The sequence below is a fragment of the Pundamilia nyererei genome, unplaced genomic scaffold (assembly GCF_000239375.1).
Source record: "Pundamilia nyererei isolate P.nyererei 1_Seehausen unplaced genomic scaffold, PunNye1.0 scaffold00017, whole genome shotgun sequence".
Lineage (NCBI taxonomy): Eukaryota > Metazoa > Chordata > Actinopteri > Cichliformes > Cichlidae > Pundamilia > Pundamilia nyererei.
In genome coordinates, this window is record NW_005187418.1 from 2,801,813 (window position 1) to 2,824,715 (window position 22,903).

Below are 22,903 nucleotides of genomic sequence, written 5' to 3' on the forward strand. Positions count from 1 at the left end.
GATACAGGCACAGAACAAATAAAGAATATGGGGGGGATACATGAGTACCTCGCGTATATGTGTAGAAACCAGCTGCAACCCACACGAACAAATTGAAAATATGTAAATAGTTCGATTTCCTCTGGTGGCCGATTGCGACTGACTACTGTAGCGATCAGTAACGGTAGACTCTTATGTGAAAATGGCAAATTCTAAAGTAGAAATAACTGCCTGATGCTAAAAATGGTTTTGTTCTCTATAGCTGACTTAAACCTTTATAAGCACAGGGGAAAGTTAAACTGTCGTGTGGATGCCAATGCACATTTTAAGCATGAACTCACCACACTCATCTGTATGGTGTTAAAAGTCCCTAGAACCCTTTTGTTCAAATATGGGAACTTTAAGACCATGGCAGGCAATAATCTCAACACAATGCAGCCTAAAGTGGAAATTTTAATTCTAATGCATCTTTTTTAATTTAAAAAAAAGTAACAAAGTGCTTGAGAGAGGTGGTCCTTAGGTGTCATTCACACAGGCCTAGACACTGGATAGCAACCTGCAGGCAACCTTCAGTCTCCAGGCAAAAACGTGTATTCTCCAACTGCTTTGCAAGAGGTTGCCGGCAGTTGGTAGGTGAAGTTGGTCTCAAAGAAATGTATGGTGCTACCTCGAAAACCTTATTACGATCAATTTGGCCGCTAGCAGACTGCTGCAGTGGCTTGTAGCTTGCGACTTGTTTACAAGCACTTGCCAACTCTTTGGTAGCGGCAGTGAAACTGTTAATAGTGTGAAGCGCAGAGAGCATTCCCCTTCAGATTAAATGTGTTTGTTTCAGCAGTAAGGCACGACTTCTGGTCTGCTTCCTCTAGCACTTGTTGGCTATTTAACATACTTTCTATGTAAATTACAGCTGACCACTGGTTCTAGCAACCAGAGGAATTCAAAGTATATTTTTAGTGCCTTAGCCTAAGTGCAATGAATTTCAGCCAGTGACAGCAGCAGCCTACAGAATCCAACCAGTTGAGGGAAACACATTTTTTCCCTACTGACCAGGGGTTCCCATTGGGTTGCTGACTGCTCTCTAGGTCTGTGTGGCTGAGGCTTTACAGACTATAAAGGATAATAAGAAAACATCTGCTATCATTACACTTAATCTAATTTTTAGACCAAGAAGAAGTGACACATGAGCCACTCTGTTTCCATTTTTAGTTGTGTGTGCTTTGTTTGTTTGTCTCGTGGCATCACCCACAGCACATTGTGGCAGTGTTGACTGCTTGTGAATGAAACCGTTTCAGAGATAATGCGGGGCCTGATGTTTCAGATTTTTTATTGTTGCTAAGACCAACTAACATATCTAGCCCATTGAATCATTTATGGAGGGGAACACACTGCTCTGACTTGTAACACAGTGTTCTCTCTCACACGCTTTGGTCTGGCATCTGGAAACGGCGTTGATGAGAGAAGATTCGGTTCAGCTGTGTGCGGCAGCTGTGCCTGTGTGGGTCTCTACATCGATCCAAAGGTCATAGCATTCCTAATTGTCTGATAGAGTTTCTATTAAAAGTAATAGCAAATCTTGTTCGTTCACAGTTCAACGCAGTCTGCAGAAAATGCATGAGATAGTTTTGTTTGTGCACACCTACATATTCATGCATCCATCAAACGAGCTGCAGACGAGGTGTAACGTCTCGTCGACGTCAACAACCCCGTCTCAAAGAAAGGAATGTCAGCACACTGGTGGTCTGCAGCTTTCCAATGCAGTAGGATAAGATTGATTCCATGTGTATTCAAAAGGCTTTTCCCTCAATATTCAGATAGTTCTCAAAGATAGAACTACAATACACGGGATCATACAAATTTGTGAAGCATGAATGCAAAATTATTCACTCATATTTACTAACAGGCGGGATGGCGAACTATCCATCTTCTTTCTACTTCCCAGCTACTAATGGTCAAAATGCACTACTTGTTCCAAGTTTTCTATTCAGTTTGTTAGGCGGGAGAAGTGAAGCATAAATCGTCACGGCGGCACTTCATCTCACACAAACCTCCTTTTTTCCCCCGATTGGTCCTGAACTTCTGACCTTTAAGCTGTTGCTCTCAAAAACATTAAAAGGCCTTGAAAAGCTCTCTCTAGCTACTTAGTTGTGCTGCAACCAGGCAATGAGAAACAGACATATGTGATTCATGCATGGTGGGCATGTGGTTTTGGTTGAACAGAGATATCCAGAGTTAAAAACAGCAGTTTTTTAACCTGTACTCATGAGGTGCTCTTACGATCATGCCATGCAGTTCATTTTACTCTACTGTGTATTTAAAGCACTGATATGCAAATGATATGTGACCTTGTATATCTAAAATTCTTGCACCTTGCAAAGTCGCTTCTGAGTGATTGGCACTGATAACAATTCAGCATGTTGTGGCTGTTTCACTATCAATGTTCCGTCACATTTCTGTGATTGGTGATAATTTATTCATTAGTAATGCATTTTAACCACACACATGTTCACTGTTGCACAACAGTGAACCCAATTTATCTTCTCCAGCTCTGCAGCAGCAAACTTTTTGCAGACCTATTGCATCTGATAAAATAAAAGGTCAGGATGACACTGCAGCAAAAAGTTTTTACTGTTTTCTCCTCTTAATGAGCAAATTCCCTGAATGTAATGCTGCTCATCTTCAAGTCTAAATATCTTTTGGCTTCCTTTGGGACACATTCTGGGCCTTTTCCTTTTCAATGTGCAGTTCAAGGAGAGCTTAACACTTATTAAAAAGCCTGCTTCGGCTCCCTGACTAACTAGTCTGTACAGCAGCAAACAAACACATAATCCCTTGCCATCTCTGCGGGTACAGCTGAGTGCATTTCCTCAGTGTCACCCAGATGGCTATGCAGTAAATAAACAATAACAGTTGCAAGAAAATCACACAAGTCCATTAGAAAGCACATATGAGCATTGCATAGGCCAGAGAAGAGGAAACCATTTACAAATACTAATTAATACCCATACATTCATTGTGCATGAACGGCTCTATGGCAATACCAATTCACCAGCTGCAGTCATGTGAAAAAGAACGTTTTCACAGGCCTCTATGCAGGGCTGTGAAAGTTTTAGAACATCCCGATAACTTGAAGTTAGCATTTTCTGTGTGACTTTTTCAGTCTCATATCCATGTGGAGGAATTTTGGCCCAATCTTCTTTACAATGTTGCTTTAGTTCATTGAGGTTTGCAGGCATTTGTTTATGCAGAGCTCTGTTGAAGCATTACAGTCGGTTTAAACACTTGAGTCTTTCCTTTTTCAGTCATTCTGTTTTGGATTTGCTGCTGCGCTTGTGATCATTGTCATATAGCATGACTTAGTTTGGGTCAAACTCTACCTGCCTTCACTCTTGTATACCTCTTTTTGGTATACAAGAGTAATCTGCGGTCGACTCAGTTACTGAAAGTCTTGTGGTTGCAAAACAGGCCTCCTCCACCACCCTGACAGTTGGTTTGAGGGGTTTGTGCTGGTATGCTGTATTTGGTTTTCACCAATTCTGGCGCTGTGCGTAATGACCAGACATCAGCGTTTTGGTCTCATAGAACTCCTGTGTTTTATTCACATGCAGCTCTGCAGACTTGCAGCTCTATCCTTTTTACAGAGAGGAGGCTTTTTTTTAATTGTCCTGTCATCAGCTTTAGCATTTAGCATCCATGTTGGTGTTTATTTGTTGTTTATTTTCAGATTGTTTTGGGTTTTGTTTTTTTTTTTTGCAATTTCTTTGAGCATTGCACACCACGCATCTGACCTTGGGATGAACAGCCACTGGGAAGACTGTAGCATTGTGTTAACACACAGTTGAGGAATGAATCAAATACACTACTCACACATATAGCTGGGTTAAAACTTGGAAAATAGTCCTGCAAACTAGATACACGAAACAAATGCTGTTGAGCGGATTCTTAAAAATTGTGAACTGTATCACTGCCAGAGCAGAACAATGCTGCATGAACTGCATTTGCATTTTATTGATTAGGCGAGCTTTACTGAAACGCTTTTAATTTAAAGATACTGGATGCCACCCCTCCATAATACGCACTTGGCAAACTATCAAGTCTACTTTGTCATGTTTAATTTAAAAGGACGGTAAGTCCGAATGAGTAATTAAAGAGTTTAAAAGTGTTCTTGTGTAAATAAAATTGTACCCATGAAGTCGGGTAGTGACGATGGGATCTGTGGAGTGTTGCCTTTACAGATGCATTGGTTCAAAGAAGAGAAGACCATCCCCAACTCTCTCTGTTGCTGCTGCCATCATGCGGGGTGATTTCTGCACAGGCTGCAAATATTGCACAGTAGATTTGTAATTTTAGCAGATCTAAAGCCTGCTTGCTTTCTTTAAGTGCTTCTCTTTTGTCCCCATTAAGAGTGAGGGACACCAGCTGATGTTAGCAAGTGACAAAGCACATAAGACCATTGAGAAAAGGAGCTGAGGGACGTTTTCCCAAAGTCTTCGGCCTCCTGGGTCTCCTCCAGGTGGCTATCGAAAAGAGCATCTTCTTTTTACACTGTCTGTGCACTCACCTTTTTACCCTATACTAGTATTAACTAGTGAAGTGTAATAATCAGCAACGATTGTATTTTTGTGCCTGTGCAAACTTCACTGGGAATTACATAACATATTTTGCCAGAGGACCAGTGAGAGTCAGCGTCTGCGATTTGAGCTCTTTTCTTTCCAAGTTTTTTGTTTTTCTGCTGCCTCTTTTTCTGCTTGAGAATTTGAGTAGAGGAGTTTGCGTCAGCAAAGCTTGGAGCAGCATTTGTGTGCGATTTCATGACTCATGTTGCCACACAGCATGATGAACAGTTTACAGAAAATGCAGGCTGAAATCCATCAGAAGCAAAATCCCAAAGGATGATCAGATGGATGGGATCAATGGCAGCGTGAGCTGAGCGACATTTTTCCTAATGAATATTTGTAATCAAGTCTGCGGATGATGGTAGAAAATTTGAGTGAAATACAAACTTTGCTTATGCCATACAAATTCATCACACAGAACAGTGACATGATGGGATCATTTCCAAATCACATTAAGTCCCCCGGTAATACTAATCCTGGATGGATTGAGCTAAAGACTATATTACATTGTCATCTGTGTCAGTTGTGAATCGTGACACAGAGCTAAACCCGAGAGATCTGCCCGTCTCTCTCCCGACAGCTGTTTTCCCAATACTGCCATGAAAAATGGCCGCTGACCTCCACCAACAAAAGCAATGTTTTGTTTTGGCTCTTGCACGACAAGAGTTGCAGTCCATCAAAGTTATTATAACAACTACTTGAAATTTTCCATAATTGCCCGGCTTTCAGCCTCACAGCAGAGGACTGGCTGTGTTTGCACTGACTTACGCAATCCTTCTTCCTCTGCATCATGATTGATGACTCTTTGTTCGAGGTGATTATTCCTCTACTTTTATCTCATCCCATTTATAGCCGGAGCAAAGTCTGAATAAATGACTCTGTCCCTGACACATGCTTTATTTACTGGAGCGGGAAACAATATTTTTCATAGTCATAACATCAATTCAAACAACTCTGTAAACATATATATATTAGTGATCGGCGGTCTCCCTTTAAGTAAGTGTTATCTGTTTGATTACATGTCCCCGTCCTTTCTCCAAGGACACTCCACTGTCCTCTGAAAAACTGTTCGTTGATTTGCAGCACTTTGTGGAAAACAAACCATTTAGAAAAATGTTGTGTTCTGAAACACCTTAAAGAAATTCCATAAAAAGGCCATAAGATTTACTACTTTGTCTGAGGTGCTCAACTACAACAACACACCGTACGAACTGGAAAGGCAAGCAGCTGTGACTGGGGGTTGGCTCGAATCACTTTGCTATGAAAAAAAAAGGCTATGCGTAGTACACATAGACAAATGTAGCCACAGTTATAAAAGTGCAAAAATGTCTGTCTTAGACTGCAGAGGCAAACATGGAGACAAACAGGAGGGATGCTTTCTCTAAGTCAAGAAGTGGATCACAGACTAGGACAGCTGACTGTGAGCGCATGATATCCCCAGCACATTTCCATTCCATTTATTTTGTAATTTTGTGTAGGATCATGCTTTAAACTATCAAGCTGATGAATGACATCACTTTAATGTCAAAGAGACATGAGGGGTGTGTTCCAAAGTGTCTCCTGCACAGGCCTCCTCAGTGTCCTCTTAAGTCAGGGGTGTCCAACTCCAGGCCTCGAGGGCCGGTGTCCTGCAGGTTTCAGATGCATCCTTGATCCATCACAGCTGATTCAAATGGCTAAATTACCTCCTCAAGATGTCTTGAAGTTCTCCAAAGGCCTGGTAATGGACTAATCATTTGATTCAGATGTTCGGACCCAGGGTGATATCTAAAACCTGCAGGACGCTGGCCCTTGGGGCCTGGAGTTGGACACCCCTGTCTTAAGTCATACTGGTTTCCACGATTGGTACAGAAGCACTGATCTACTGTCCACTGGATACTTAGGATATTATAGGCTTTGGACAACACTGAGCGTGGTTGTTTTTGATGTTTTTATGGAATTGTTGACTATAAGCATTTGAAACAATGCAATTGGCCCACAGTTCAGTCAGTTCAGTCTTTTGACTGCATTTAAAAGATGTAGGTAGCAATCGTGACATTGTGCATTGTTTAGTAAGCCCTACTTTATCCTTGTTTCTGACTCATAATTGACAAAATCAGCATTTTGTTGCACATAAGTGTTAAACCAGCGACTGAACCCATAAATATTCATGAAAGTGTTTACTGAGGTCAAAGATCGAGGGACCCTCAGGGCTGGTTTGCAGTTGCTTGGGCATTAGAAGCCTGGGCTTCACTTTGCAGAGCTGTAAACTAGGTTCATCATATATGGATGAAACAGTTTTTATTCTTTTCTGCTTTACTAATATCTAATTTAACTTTTCCTCTGTGCACTAATCAACCGCCCACATTTATTTCCCCATTTAGCCAGAGAAAATCGGCCAGTCTCCAGTCGCTCCAACATCAGACGGAGACAAGGTGGACCTGGAGGCCTTCAGCGAGTTCACCAAGATCATCACTCCCGCCATCACCCGTGTCGTTGACTTTGCCAAAAAACTGCCCATGTTCTCTGAGGTGAGTGGCGGTTAATTTGACCTGAAGAGCACAGCGGAGGCCAGAATTAACACAAAAATTGGCAAAACTGTTCATTTACCACAGCTAAACCAAGACTGCTTCAGTTTACCAGAAAAGTCCAGCACACAAGGAAAGTGCTGATCATTTACATATATCCTCAAGCAATCGCAGTGTTTGCAAAATAAACCGGCCTTTGTTTCTGACAATTAGTGAAGCATTCCTGCTCCTGTTTGGCCTGCCTCACTTAGCAGCACGTAATCATGTTTCCCTTCTGCGCTGCTTGTAATGAGACCTCGGGTGATTGGATAATTATCAGGGTGTATCAGAACTGTTGTCTAGCGGGACAGCTGTAGTGACAGAGCAGTATGACTGTGAGTCTGCTGCGTGATGAATTACAGAAGAGGAAAAAGTCTTTACTGTGATCTATTAGAGTTTATGAAAATGTCACTTTTTTATTTTTTAATCAGCATATTTTAATGCATTGTATAATTATTATACAAGAATCGCTATCATGATGGATACTACTAATCAGGTCAGTGTCTGAGCATGAATAAACTCCTCATAGTTTAGCTATAACAAATTTAAAGTTTGAATATTCCAGACACAAGCACATGATCAGCAATGTTTAATTTCCTATCTTCTTCTCACATTGTAACATATTTTATTATAAAAGAAGCCATTTTAATCTGATTAAAGAGGCAGAGGGAGGGAACTTGTTTGGCTTACAAGCGATCTGTTCGTGGCTCTGCAATAAATTACTAATAAGAATCCACAGAAACAAAGCCAGCATTCATTTAGCCAGTAAAAATTAATCTGTTGCTTTTTGACAAATTGATGCAGTACTAACTGCATTATTAGGCATTTACTTTTAAGCCTGCCCCCTAGTTAGAAATTTACAAGACAAATCAAGCCAGTGAATGTCAATTAATCTGCTCTGCAGTCAAGAGCAACGAGGAAAGAAACCAGCTTACATCAAGGTACGATTAATTCAGCACATCAGAGGCTGCAGATTTAATTGAACAGGTTTTAACCCAGAGTTTCTAATATCCATGTAAATCAGGGTGTATTAGTCATAATCTGTGTTCATCAGTGGGGGGGGGGAAGTACGCCTGTTTTCAGCCCATCTTCATATTTCTCCTCCTCCCATCCCTTCCTCTTTAGCACGTCTCTCTGCCTTCCTTGCTCTCATTTATTATTTAGTATCCTCTTTACCTAAATTCTCTCTGCCATTATTTGCTGTACTGCTTTATTGACACTTGGATAATGGCGAAGATGTGGGAAGGTAGCAACGCAGCTGAGTCATATCTAATGTGTGAGCACTAAGGCAATCAACTGAAGGGCAGATATTTCTCATTTTTCTATGAAACTTACTGAATTAAATAAAAAATTGGTGTCAAAGATTCAGTTTGTGGATGGCAGGTTTGCAGGGCAGTACCGGCTGTGAAACCATGGATGTATACAGATGCCAGTGTTTGAAATAATGCTGCAGAAGACATTTTTTTGTTAGCTTGCTTCATTTTTGTAGTTATTTATTACTACGACCCGTTGATATCGGCCATAAAACGAGATGATACAAGCAGCTTAATTGAGTTTCCACTGAAGGGTGTCTGCGATCCAGATTGGCTGAGGAGCTCAGTAATTTGGGATGGACTCAGATTAGAGCCACTATTCCTCCACATTGAAAGGAGCTAGGTGAAGTGGTTGGAGCACCTGATTAGGACGCCTCCTGAACACCTCCTTGTTGAGGTGTTTTTGGCATGTTCAGCTGGAATGTTGGCCCCGGGCAAACCAGGGCTCACTGCAGAGAATATACCTCTCAGATGGCTTCTGGTGTTTCTGGAAGAAGAGCTGGTGAAAAGGAGGTCTGGGCATCTCTGCTCAGACTGCTGCCCCAGCCTTTAGATCCAGATAATGAGCGGATGGATGGATATTATACAGCAAAATGGTTTATAAAGGAAAACAGCTCTCTGAAATACAGTAAACTAAATAAAATACAGTAAAAATGGGTAAATAAATTTGGTAAAAACATACAAGGACATCAACTTTCAGATGACATTATAGTGACTCAGCATAAACAGCATGTAAAGTATAGTGGTATCTTTTATTGAATGATTATTTATTTATTTAAAAAACCTGTTAAATCGTTTTGTTTTTGGTTTTTTTGCACTTAATGTTCACGTTTATTTTTAGCCTTTCGCGTGACCGCTTGTCTGTGAAAAGCGCTTCATAGATAAACTTTTCTTACGTACTTGCTTTGTTTTTGAGAATATGACAATATGTTTGCTCGGAAATGAAAACGAACGTGTTTTTCATTCACCAGCTGCCTTGTGAAGACCAGATCATCCTGTTGAAGGGCTGCTGCATGGAGATCATGTCCTTGCGCGCAGCCATGCGCTACGACCCGGAGAGCGAGACACTGACGCTCAGTGGGGAGATGGCTGTGAAGCGGGAGCAACTGAAGAACGGCGGGCTGGGCGTGGTATCGGACGCCATCTTTGATTTGGGCAAGAGCCTGGCACAGTTCAACCTTGACGACACGGAAGTGGCGCTCTTGCAAGCCGTGCTTCTCATGAGCTCAGGTTAATGCTAAAACCTTTATTCCACATATTTAAAGCTACATGGCAGTCTCTGGACTTGTTGCACATGTTATTAGTGATATATCAGTTTGAATTTAATGCAATTTAAATGCAAATTTTTAGTCTCCTTTGGCCTTGCAGTTGCAATACAAAGACATCATTACTCGATACTCTACATATCATACAATGTAGCCTATTTTGAATCAAAATCTAATTATAGTCTGAAGATAAATGTCCACATGCATATTCAGTGTTGGGAGCTCAATTTAAATGTGATGAATAAGTCTTTGCATGTCTCTAGTCTTGGTTTATTTATTGTAGAACATTTATTACGTACATGCGCAAAAGTGCAGTTTTTTCAAATAGTAGGATGCAAAAAAAGAGGGGATGCCCTCATCTCTCTCAGTGCATCCACCAATTATTTAAAAGATGGCAAATATACATAAATAATATATTAATATATATTTGGTGCTGCTGCCCCATGGTTAGCACCATCGGCTCACAGCAAGAAGGTGCTGGGATCTATGTGGTCATTTCTTTTCATTTTGTTGAGTGATATTCCGGCCTTCTCCCACGTTCCTAAAACATGCATGGTTAAAGTCAAAGGAGCTTGCAAAGAAAAGCGTCTGGACTTCTTTAAGTTGCTTGAAGACGTTTCACCTCTCATCCGAGAAGCTTCTTCAGTTCTAAGGTCAAATGGTGGAGAGTCCCAGATATAAACCTAGTGGGAGTGACCCCCCACAGAGGGACAAAAGGACCCCCTGATGATCCTCTAATCGCCTGAGCCAAGATGGGAAACTGGGCGTGGGTCCCAATCAGCCAGAGTTTCGGGTGTGTTCATTGTGAAACCTGGCCCCACCTTATCATGCGAATTCCTGAGGTCAGATGGCCCAGGATGTGAGTGGGATCCTGGGCCATCTGACCAATGTTTTTATGCTTCTAGTTTAATTAGTCTAGAAGCATAAAAACACTGGAAAACTGGAAAATTAGGATTTTTTTTCTGGGTTGTAATCACCCAGATGGCACCATGATAATATAATGCTATTTGCAGTAAGAACCTTGGATGCTTGATAACAGGTCTCATCTTATTTAGTATTGCTAACATTTATAGTTCTTACATCTTCAACTATGTAGTACTCATTGTCCATATGTTCTCTTTTCCCATCTCCTTCTTCTATCCTTTTCCCATATTTCTTCTCCAACCCCCTCCCCACCGCCATCTCCGCTCCCTCTTCCCGCTCGCCTTCTTTGCTTTGTGCAGATCGCTCAGGCCTGACCTGTACGGAAAAGATCGAGAAGTGCCAGGAGACGTACCTGCTGGCGTTCGAGCACTACATCAACTACCGCAAGCACAACATTCCCCACTTCTGGCCGAAGCTTCTGATGAAGGTGACGGACCTGCGGATGATCGGGGCGTGCCACGCCAGTCGCTTCCTTCACATGAAGGTGGAATGTCCCAACGAACTCTTCCCCCCGCTCTTCTTAGAGGTCTTCGAGGACCAGGAGGTGTGAGACACACTTGCCGGCACGCAAAGGGAAGAGAAAGTTGGAGCGAAACAGAAGATGGGTTAGTCCATCGTGCTTGTGGGGGAAGAATGGAGGGAGAATCCTCTCTGCAGGAATCTGCATTTCTCTGACATCACATTCACAGTATGTGGTTTTAAAACTGGAAACAACAATATCAGAAACAACACACCAGCAACAGGAGAGTGAAGCAAACAGAGGATTTTGTTTTGTGAACACCCTCTTCTCCACCTCTTTCTCCTCCTTATACCAACCCCTGTTTTAAAATCTGTTTGGGGGCCCTTCTGTCTGAGCATGATGTCTTATCTAGTAAGAGTTGTAGCCATTTGCCAAGACACAAACACACACAAACACACAGACACACACACACACACACTCACAGCCTGTTCCACCTCAGTTCTTCAGGGCAGCACTCTTTGGAGGGTCAGTTCCCCCTCCTTGGTTTTATTGTAGCGGTCACACATTTACACTTGTCTTGAAGCCCATGTTTCCAGCGTCAAAGCTGGCCAGCACCTCTCAGTATTATTTCTGAATAAGTGTTAAGGCATTGATTCAGAAAGTATGGACAGTAGTGTCATCTTGTTGCTCACAGTCATGCAGGCGCACGAATTTAGCAGACACTGCACATAAAAATTTCAGCAGACGTAAACGTTTCCGTGGTGTATAACGGCGGCAGTAAAGCAGAGCAGCCACACCACTTATCAATTACTCAACTCAATCTGAGCCATGACAGCTGTTTTTGGAGCTTGTTCTTCTCATATCCCTGTGAAACCGGTGCTATATTTATATAAGGCTACTCCAGTTTTATGAAATTGTGTTCTCTACCTTTGAAAAACATACAGACCATGGCTTCATATCTACTTTCATTTTTGTCATTGGACCGGTTCCTGTGACATACAACACACACATACGCACACACACGAGCAGACTTGCCTTGTCATTGCCTATGCTGCTTGTGCCAGCAGCCTACCATCTTATGAATGACAAGTAAGCCCTTCTCTGTCTGAAGAGTTACAGCATTGAAGGAAGGGAAGGAAGAGAAAAAGAAGGGGAAGGAGAAAGGGAGATGCTTAGAGGGGAGGTGGGAGAAAAGGAAGGCGCAGGGACAGAGAGAGGAATTACAACGTAAAAGCTGGACTGTAGCCAGAGGTCAGAAGTAAATCTCCCACACCCAACCTCCGAGGAGGCTCTGAATAGCAGCAAACACCAGCAAGACGGCAGGCCTCATCACATACACACTGACTCTCTTTTTGTCTTTTTAACTCTCTCACACACACACGAAAACACACATCACCTCAGAGTAACGTGAATGCCTCATTTTACTGAATGCACTGCACGGCAGTGTTGATATACAGCCCTAACCTGCAGGGTTTGTACAGAGTCCTCTTATCGTGGGCTCAACTCAGTGTGGCCCCTCCAGGCTTCCATACACATTTGCCTTCTGTTTTGTTTTGTTTTTTTTCTTGTTTCTTGGTTATTTTATTCTTTTTTTACCATGGACGTCACTGAGAGCAGGCAAATGCCAAGAAGGCTACCATTTACCTCAAAGTGGACACACCCCTAGGCTGGGGCAGCATTACTGCCCCTGTGGTGTCAGGCACTACCTCACCTCTGTGGACACAGGGCAGCTGCCCACAGCCTACACACAGACATACACCATTAGAGTTGGAGTATGTGTAGAATGATACACAGATGTGCATAGCTTTTTGCATAGGTGCACACTCGTAGTCATGGAAAGACTAAAACACTCGCAGAATACACACATACACACAGCGCTGTCACTTGGTTCAAATGAAATACCACTGAAGACAGGAGGGCCAACCATCCCCCTGGAAGGTTTTACCCCCTTCCAGGGAGTGGTACCCATAACATTCGGGTTATCTCTTCTTCTTTTTCTTTTTCTTTTTTTTTATCAAGTGGGACCAAGTGTCATCTTTTCAAATTTGGATTTACCAGTTTCTCTAAAGACAGAAACCGGCTCGCAGAAGCAACGAAGGACAGCGTGGGATGTGCAGCCCATTAAAGCAAAAAGCAGCAAGAGGAACGATTACACGGAGTAACTGAAAAGTCAAGGTGGCCACGCCCGTCAAATCAGCATGTGGTGATGACGTACCACGCTACACTTACGATAGCTGCCACTGGAGCTTGGTAAATATTTTCATGGAAAATTTCAGCTTTCTGTCATGCATGGGCAGTGTGTTTGACATAAAAAATGATGGAGTGAAGCCTCCTCACAAGCAACTCAATCGCACTTCTAGCTCCCCAACGCTCACTACTATAGCGGTAATATCTCAGCTCAAACATCCATGGCAGATATGACAAGTTTACCCTCCAAATGACCATACAAGAGTGTTTGATTTGATTTCAAAAGCTCACTCTGTTCAATCCAATTCTGGGGCCAAGCCAAATCTCACTGGGTTGAAAGAAATCTAGTTTATTTTCTATCCAATACCAAGCAGTAGTTTATACTGGGCACATGCACAGGATGGGTTATCCACACCTCCTCAGAGCTTGAGTGCAGTTGGGAGGGGAGAGGAACTGGAACGCCATCTTTGGGCACAGCGGTGGAGTCTGGTTTGACTCTTCCTAAAGTGCATCACCACCTCTAGAGATCCATCCCCACTCTTTTCTTTTCTACCCTCCTCTTGTCCAGTCCGTGACACTGCCATTTCTGGAGCCTAGCTCAAGTCTAACCCCCCCTCCCGCCATCAATATGATAACAGACCCCACTCAGCCAGGCTGGTGGGAGTTTTTGCACTAATGCAACACCCCATAAACTCTCCTTTTCAGGTTAGTTTCCCCAATTAAAATTGACCACAAATGGGTATCCTGAGCCGCTCTGTTTAACTGGGCCTTTGCACTTGCAGTGGGCTCTGCCCTAAACCTGTCCTGTTGTCAGCATTACACCAGTAGAGCCAAAACAGCCCAAAAGCAGTGGGCAGAGATCCCTCCATAGGAGGGCTTTCTCTTTATCCGTGTAGTACTCACTGTCCCATACTAGAGCCCACTCAAAGTTCACTTTAAGCCCTCTTCTGAACACCGAAAATCCTCTCCTTTACCCAAAGCATCCTAGCTGTCACCGCTGAGCAGTTCATACCCAGTTTTGTCCAGATTCATTCACACCAAACAGGATCCAGGCCTTGTGAAACAAGGCTGGCCATAACTGCCCTTTTAGAGTGGCGCCACCAATTGAATGTGACCGACAAAGCAGCAGGGACGAGAGACTGGAGTGTGAGAATGCGTGGATGCAAGAGAAGAAGAAAGGACAGGAAACAAACAAACAAACAAACAAAAAAAGCTGAGGGCCCCAACTCTCACTGCCATCATTGACATGGGCGAGAAGGGGTGATGTGGCTGGTTGCAGAGACAATGTCGTCAAACACAGGGAGGAAGGGCAGATGTCCCCTTCGGCTCCCACGCAGCCCCACGCAAACCCCCACTCCCGTGCCAGCTGACGACCCCAAATGTCCTCCCTCAGCTCCCACTGTAAGGATTACCTCCAACGTTCAGATTGTGAGGATCAGGAAGACAGATCCCGCATTCCTGAGATGCAGGTTTGGGATTCCAACACATCTTTGTAAAAGAACCGATAAAGAAATCGACGGCCTTTGTTGTTGTGAGCTGACTGGGTATGTGCGTGTGACAGTAGGGGTTATAATGCTGCTTTTTACCTTCTGAGTCTGATGTAGATTAAGAAAACAAAAGATATATGAAAAGGATTTTACATCCGTCAAACAATATGAAAAAAAAAGATGACTTAAAAAAAAAAAAAAAAGACTCCGGAACAAAATTATTGGAGATTTTTTTTTTCATTTTATTATTGTTTTCTTATATTTCTGTTTGTTTGTTTTTTTTGACCCTTCAACTGCTCTGTGTAAAAGAAAAACAAAACAGCTGTTGTCACTTTTTGACCATGTGTGCAGTGTAACATATTTCACTTCTTTTTCACGTCTATAGTTTGTGTTTGTAAGCCAACTGATCTGTTTGTCCGTGTGTCTGTCCAGTTGTCCGTCCCCTTTTATCAGGAGGAAACTTACAACCAACAAAAAAAACCCAGGAATTTCTTTTTTATATATATTTTGTTCCTTTTTTTTTTTTTAATGAAATACATCTTTGGAGGAAAGAAAAAAAAAACAAATAGAAAAAAAATAATGCAACAAAAACTGAAAATACAAAAAAAAAACAAAAAAACTGAAACACAATCTTGTCATACCTCACACAACACAAGACTCAAAGGAACTTGGGAGGAGTCATATTTTGCAGGCACATGTGAAAGTTCAGAGATGCATATATAGATTTTAAAAAAGTGTACATGTCGAGATAATATGTGCTTGTGTACGCATCAGTGTAAGTTACAAAAGGACTCTTCCCTCAAGCTTTGGTGCCCTCTACCTTATTGATTTGGTTCTCGAATGACAGGAGGTGCAACTTAAACTCAAGAAAATGTCGAGACATCAGCTCTGAGCTCTGCCAACGTGAGCACTTCTCCACCTTAAAGGCACAGTCTTTAGACGGTAAACCTAAAATGTGAATGGCCCAGAGACTGAGGGATTGACTTCTGTAATAGCTGAGTGTTTTATGGAATTGAATGTAGCTGACAGGAGGGGGCTGGACCTGACCCCGGCACCCACAACCTAACTTCCACACACCAGCAGAGAGGATAGTTGTGTCACATAGATGTTACAAAACAACCAACAAAACTGAGAATATATATATTGCCCATCTGCAAGGTGCAATACTATGTTATGTATTTTTCTATGTTTTGTGTTTTGTTTTGTTTTTTTCATTTACAGCTTATTTTGGCCATAACCAAGGATGTAAATACAAAAACATACAACACTCGAAGATTCATTGTAAAAAGTCAATTTAACCGCTCCATCCCATTGTCATGCAAGTGGATAAAAGTAAAAAGAAAAAAAGAGCAAAGTAATGTGTAATGCTTGTTACATTTTTTTTATGTGTGCACCCTCTCACATGTGCATGCAGATCCATATTCAGAAGTGCCCTGTGACATTAATCGTAAGCCCTGTGCCTCGTGTTGTTTGCAAAGAGATGGATGCATACCCCTCGTGTTCTCACGCTTCACATGAATGACTATAGTTTTGTGTGCGAGTGTGCGTTTACCTATGGGATCAGATTCCGTTTTTCCAAACTATTGATGTGAGTGTTGCCAGCAGCTGCGGCAGTTAAAGGTCAGGAGTGCAGTGGGGGATGTTTTATTAAAGAGACGCTTCACCCCAAAGTCAAATCTACATGGCCCATAGTAGAGCCGGGGTTCTCTAAGTGTGCTCCAGTGGCTCTGTGACATTTTTGTGGCCCAAGTAAGAATCCACTACTATTTTAATTTTATATATTTGCATATATTTTATTCATCCACAGTTCTATCAGGACTGAGAAGCCGAAAGTAAGACACGACAGGAAAAAAAGGACTTTATTACAGTGTCAAAGAGCAGTGGATAAAGAGGCAGGTCGATCTAGCAATAGGGAACCCAACAGAAAAATAGGGAAACAACAGAAAAATAGGGAAACAACAGAAAAGACTTGGGAAAAATGGGGCTTGACCAAGACGTATAGGTAAGGGTGATAAGCAACAGGTGAATTCAATCAACAGAACATGTTAAAAGAAAATTCAATAATCAACTAGTTTTCTGAAGATACACACACTTAAAAAGCCTTTGATTAAATGTGCATTTTTCTTGTGCTCCCTAAATCTGCAATTGGTCATCAAAACACCGAGAACCCCTGACCGAGATTATGTTGGTGTGAGTTGCCTTTTTCTTTTCCAGAGATATGAGCTGCAGAAACGTCAGCCTTCTCTTGAGGAACAATAATTCTAACTGGCCCATTTGCTTTGTGCTACTTAAAAACTCCCCTGTCCAACTGAGGTTTCAGTCACCAAGTCGCTGCACTGAAGGAAAGCATGCATCTACCATGTGACAAGAAGCTTGTGCCTATGACAGAATGTGAACATGACCGGCATTCATTTCAGCTGAGCGGTAATGCTTTTCATTTGCAATGGCAGGCAAATGAAAACAATGAAAACTGTTTTCTTTCTTTAGTGCAAAGAAAACAGTCTGTACCTGAAACTGGTCATGTTGCAACACGGTTTCTGACTTTTCTGTAAGTAACTTCACATTACTTCTGAGTTTTATAGATTTTGGGGCATTTCCTTATGTTATAATTAAAGAGAAAACAGGCGTATCTACAAATTATATATCCAAAACTCTGCAACTCACACCAAATACTCCAGGTAGATAAACGTGTATATTTGATTTTGGGTGACTTACAAAGGAAAGTGGGAAGTGGGATAGGGCGCAGGTTATTATTGGGCATGAATGCCAAACAGCTGTTTAACACCCACATCGTAGTTGTCAAAGTCTAAAATGGATTTGTCCACCAATGCCCCAAAAAGCCAGCCTAAATACACTGAATCCGAACTTTCTGTGAGGATCAATTTAACTGAAACCTGAAGTAGTTTGCAACAAGTACGTGAGGCCTCATTAACACAAGTCATTTCAGATGCCATTGGGGCCTTCTTCCACGGGTCATTTGCTGATGTGGTTGCACTTGTGAGGCATAAAGATTACTTGTGCATCTTGGAAAGACAAATGTGTATGTATAGCATTTCAGTAACTAGCTAAAACGAGTCTGGAATCACCTCTCGAATTAGTTTCAGTAATCAGATCTCAGTCAGTTTTAAATGCTTTTCTGGATCCATTTCCTTTTTTCTGCTTCTATGAGATTAAATAGCTAACCAACCTTCCCACAATGCATAAATGAAAGTACAAATGGTGTCTTAAATGATGCAAGTTTGAACCAAGCATCATATTTTCAGCTCCAACTGTTTAAAGCTGAAAGTAATTTTGGTTTATAACAATTGGTGACACCCCGAGCTCACACAAATCATGCTGTTCCTCACCACAACAAGCAGACTGATGTTTTTGAGGCTGGCTTTGTGGAGCTTCTCAGCCCTTCCCCTCCATGGATCCTGGTTTATTCTCACATGTTGACATGTTGGACAAGGGTGGAGATTGTCTGTAATGTCTTTTGGTTTTATGGTTGTTTTTGGTTTCCCTCTCCCCTCCCCCATGCCAAATGTAGAGTTTGTTAAGACATGCAAGTAGCAAGATGTCTATGCAATTTCCCTCCAAATCCCTCCAAAAGACATGCTCACTGTAACAACTGTAAGCCGGTCTTGCTTATGAAATCAGATTTGGCCCTTGCTTGAATTCCAGAGGTTCTTTGCATGACCCAGAGACCCTTGCTACTTTCTGTGGGTGAGGGCCAGGACTGTTGGGGTTAGCTGGCCTTTAGCCCAGCCTGCTGGCTGGTCCTTAGGCTCAGTAAATCTTCACAGTCGTCTGGGACCCAGAGAAGTAGGAGGGGTTCCGGGGATGTTGTGGAGAACAAGGATTCTACGAGACGTGCTGTTTTTTTGTGAACTGCTCAGAAAGTGGTGTGTGTATGTATATGTGTGTTGTTTGGAACTTTGTCGAATGCGATGCTCTCATTGTTTGGTGCGTCTCAGAGCCTCAAATTATAAAATTAAAACCAGGCCCTAAATTCAGTCTTTCTTGAAAATGTAGCTTTAATCTTTGCATATCGCGACCAAGTTGCTGAAATTTATGTAGCACAAGTAAGGTTAGTTAACCATGTGCTTACCTCTGCTTTTGAAATGTGAGGCAAGTGTTTGATAGCAAAAATCCATTTTCCTTTAGCACTTACTTAGAAGCACTTTGAATTGACCAAACCCAACAGTAGGTAGAAGATTCTTCAGAGGTAATACTATAATCATGAATATATATATATATATTTATATTTAGATTGCACCCAAGTCAAATGACTTTTGCACCATTAAATTTCTGTTCAATCTGAAAGTAAAAACGGCAGAGGCCTTTGGGCAAAGCCATGCAATGAAATAATCAATTATAGCGTTTGCAGTTATTTTGAATGAAGTGCAATAAGTGGCCGAGTAAACATTGTGAATTTTATTTGATTTTTATGTCTAATCAGATCTCTTTCTTACATTTGTGTGAAAATAATGCACTGTCCCATGAGAGCATCGGCAAGACCCAGTACACACACACAGACACACACACGTGCACGCACACACGCAAACACAGACCACTTTTTGTGAATGGGTAAAGGAAGCTATTGAAGGATTCTCTCAGGTAAAAGAACATTTTCTAATAAATGATGATGAACCTTGGATGAAAAAACCATTGTTAGCTCCTCTTTTTTGTCTCAATTTGCAATCACCAGTGTTCATTTTACACTTGTTCTGTCATCCTTTCCTGGATGGAAAGGAGTAGACATCCAGGTTCCCAGAAATCGGACCCCAAGTCCAACCTCGGGCAGACATAACCAGGCCCTCACTGCTTTCTTAACCCTAAATCGAAATCGATTTCTTTACATGTGGGGAGTGTTTTGTCTGTTGGTTTTTGTTTGTTTGGGTTTGGGTGCTTTTGTGTATCGCTTGGGTTTTGTGCCGCACTATATGGAAGACCATTCCTGCCAGAAAAAAAGAAAAACATCTGAAATATTAGGAGTATTTTTTAAAGCATCAGATTGATAAGAAAATGCTGAGAGACCAAGTCATCATTTTTACTTAAAGGAGATCGACTCCCATGTTCAAGTCGTATATTTTGATTTCACACGGTGATTATCATCACTTAATTTTGACATTTGATTAATTTAAAGTGCTAATTACGGGGTTATAACATCAAAGTCACATATGTTTCATGAAACACATCTTTCATAAAAGATCATGAAAGAGAAAGTCAAGATCTGTTGTTTTTGAGTCCGTTTGGTCAGTTTTTTCGTGGAATAGGTGAGTTACCATAACACAGTAAAGACATACAAAATGATTGATTTTGGTTACAATTTTATTTTTGATTATCAATAAATTACATTCGCATAGATATGTGCAAGAAAAACTGTGTGCAAAAATAAATTCATCCTTTCATGTCAGCAACACTCTAGCGTCTTTGCACTCTTTAGGGTCAAAGTGCCAGCAGCAATATTCAGCTTTTCCTCATCCAATTGCTTGTGGTGTACATACAGCAGTGCATGGCTCCCATCCAAGCCAGGCACTATTTGCCCTCAGCGGGGCAAATGAACTGGCTGTAGTCCTCCAGCCACAGGCCTCTTTTCTTTTCTGTTTAACTCTCAGTTGTATGGCTAAAACCAAGGCTGTGCATGTATATAAGTGTGTGCACGTGGATGTTGCTGTTTCACATGAGAACTGTGCTGTGTGCAAGTGAACGTTGAGTGTAAGTGTGTGAATGCTGAATGTCTGATGGACCTGCTTTGCTTCCCCTTCCAAAAATCCCTAAAGCACCTTTTCAGGCCGCGGTGTGTGACGGAAGTCTGTAAAAACAGATTCCTGTCACATACTTGTGTTATTTCCTTTGAAGAATGTAACCAACACTGTGTTCAGCGGGCTAACAGAGAGGAAGAAGGAGGGGTCACTTGGGAAGCATTTCTACTTGAGTGTGGCAGGACTGCAAGAGATAAAAAACAAAACTGTGAATTTCAGGAGTGGGTGATATTTGAAACTAAAAGCTGCATCAATTCTTACAAATGGACTGTTGCTGCAGAAAAGAGCAGCCACGGCTGCGCTTCGAGGCTTTGCAATTTTGGGTTCTCCTTTCCAATGATGGCCTTATCGATTGTTTTTATATCCCTCCTCCTGTGTGGCATTGCTGTACAGCATGTTTCATAGGACTCCAGAGGATTTATTATGAAGGCTTGCACTTAGAAATGCTGTGGAGTTTGTTCTCGGGGAAAAGAATGAATTAATATGCTGCATGGTAGGAACTGAGGACTCCCAAGAGTGACTTTAAGGTTATCACTACATACAATATTAAATGACTATGTCCAAGCTAGTACTCCCTTTGTGGCTGCATTAGTGCAACAAGAAAATCAGAAGAGAAAATTGAAACCCATGAGCTAAACAATGTAATCAAAGCACCAAATGTTATTTATTGGACAAGCTACAAACATTGTTACAAATTTCTGACAATGTTCAGTAAGCGTGAATTATAATTGACTGTTAGAGTATGTTTGGATAGCTTTGCATTAATGGCTGAGTAAGATGCATATAAATTAAGCTGTATTGATCAAGAGACTAAAGTCACCCCGTTTATCCAAGGTTACATTAAAGGGAACAGTTATCCTCATTTCCAGCTAAATATTTTTTTATTCTTGGACTGTACTTGAGTTGCTCTGAATGAGTCACAATTCATTATCCTTGTTTACCTCATGCTCCAGTCACACTACAGAAAACAGAGGCTGGAGACAAAAATTATTGCAACAGTGTGCAATGAACTTGCAATCTTGTTACCTTTGAAATGGTTGCTTTAGAGACGGGCGACCACTCGTCAGTTGCTGCCATCAAGACAATGATAAAACATTTGCAAGGTAATTCCCCTGCTGCAAAGACGTGTCATAGATGAGTTTTGCTGATTGGCGCAGACTATTGCTGATTGCATTGTGTTGGCAGTCTGTCTGGATTTATAAATCCGACTGTAATTATTTGCAAACCTGTTCCAGTTTGTTTGAGAGTGACTGCACGCAGCCCAACTCAGATCACGTTTGTTTGGAGACTGGTCGCCTCCCAACTGGCAATCTGTGCAATCGCCTTGGGATCAAAAGTGGTCACTGAGAAGTTGAGGGTGTTGCACGCTCAACCGCTGCAACAATCAATGCAATCACTGGGCAACCGCCCTTTTTTCTTTGTCGCACGGAGGCTGCCTTTTTTTACTCTCATGTGACTGAGCCATCATACTCTGCCACTATTATACTTTACGATTTTACCCTGTAAGCCAACTTTCTTCTGATTGGCTGCCCCTCATAAACAAAACAAAAAAGGAAACTTCTGTGCTGGCAGCCTGAGCTGTGTGCCTGAAATTACCATATTAGGGGATATCTGTTCTCAGCGACATCACACCAAGTGAAGAGCACACTTATTTAGAAAAGATGAACTTTGCCACCGTGGCACCCAATTATTAGGGAAGTCCCATCTTGTGACATTCACAGGAATTACCCCTTTGTGGCCATTAGAAAGAATGCTGGTTTAAGGCACTTTCACAGTGCCTTTAATAGTCACACCTATGTTTTATATGCAGTTTATAGCCAAGAGTAGAGAAAACTATCTGAAATTTGAGCTTATGGCTCACAGGAACTACTTGAACTTATCTCAACCTCATTATTTGAAACACTGATCATGTTTAATATGAGTATCCAGAGAATATATGTGACAGAAAATATATAAAAGTATAGTCGGTCCCCTGTTAGCTCAGTTCAGTGCTGTATGATTTGGCCACTATGAATAACTTTATGTGGACACTGTTTTCCTTTTTACACCAAATACCAAGTAAGACCTGAAGATACTTATAGGTGGTACAGTGGTGTGGTCTTGGAATAAGTTTTATGCTGCTCTGACTGTCTGCATGGAGATTTATAGCAATGCTTTTTGTAAATGGGTGTAAAATGCATGCCTAGACAGATAAGAATGTACACGGATTAGCTCATTTATTAACAGTCTATCAATCAGAGATACAGATCAGAGAATATATGAATATATAAACTGTATAGTAGTTGTATGGAGGTGGGGGCTGCTTCTAAGAAAATTATGCAATGCTTGTCAGGTTGAAAAATTGGTTTAAAACTGCTCAGGTTTGATAAAAAAGGCCTC

General features: G+C 41.6%; 1 protein-coding gene across 1 annotated transcript in view; it reads left to right on the forward strand.

Moving 5' to 3' along the window:
* LOC102214383 (thyroid hormone receptor alpha-B) overlaps positions 1–14,982 on the forward strand; it is a 158,572-nt gene extending 143,590 nt beyond the window's left edge. Inside the window, exons 9-11 of the mRNA XM_005725832.1 lie at positions 6,959–7,105; positions 9,426–9,684; positions 10,943–14,982. Coding sequence (XP_005725889.1) covers positions 6,959–7,105; positions 9,426–9,684; positions 10,943–11,193 — 657 coding nt within the window. The 3' untranslated portion in view covers positions 11,194–14,982. The remainder of the gene's footprint in view (positions 1–6,958; positions 7,106–9,425; positions 9,685–10,942) is intronic.
* The last annotated feature ends 7,921 nt before the right edge of the window (positions 14,983–22,903 follow it).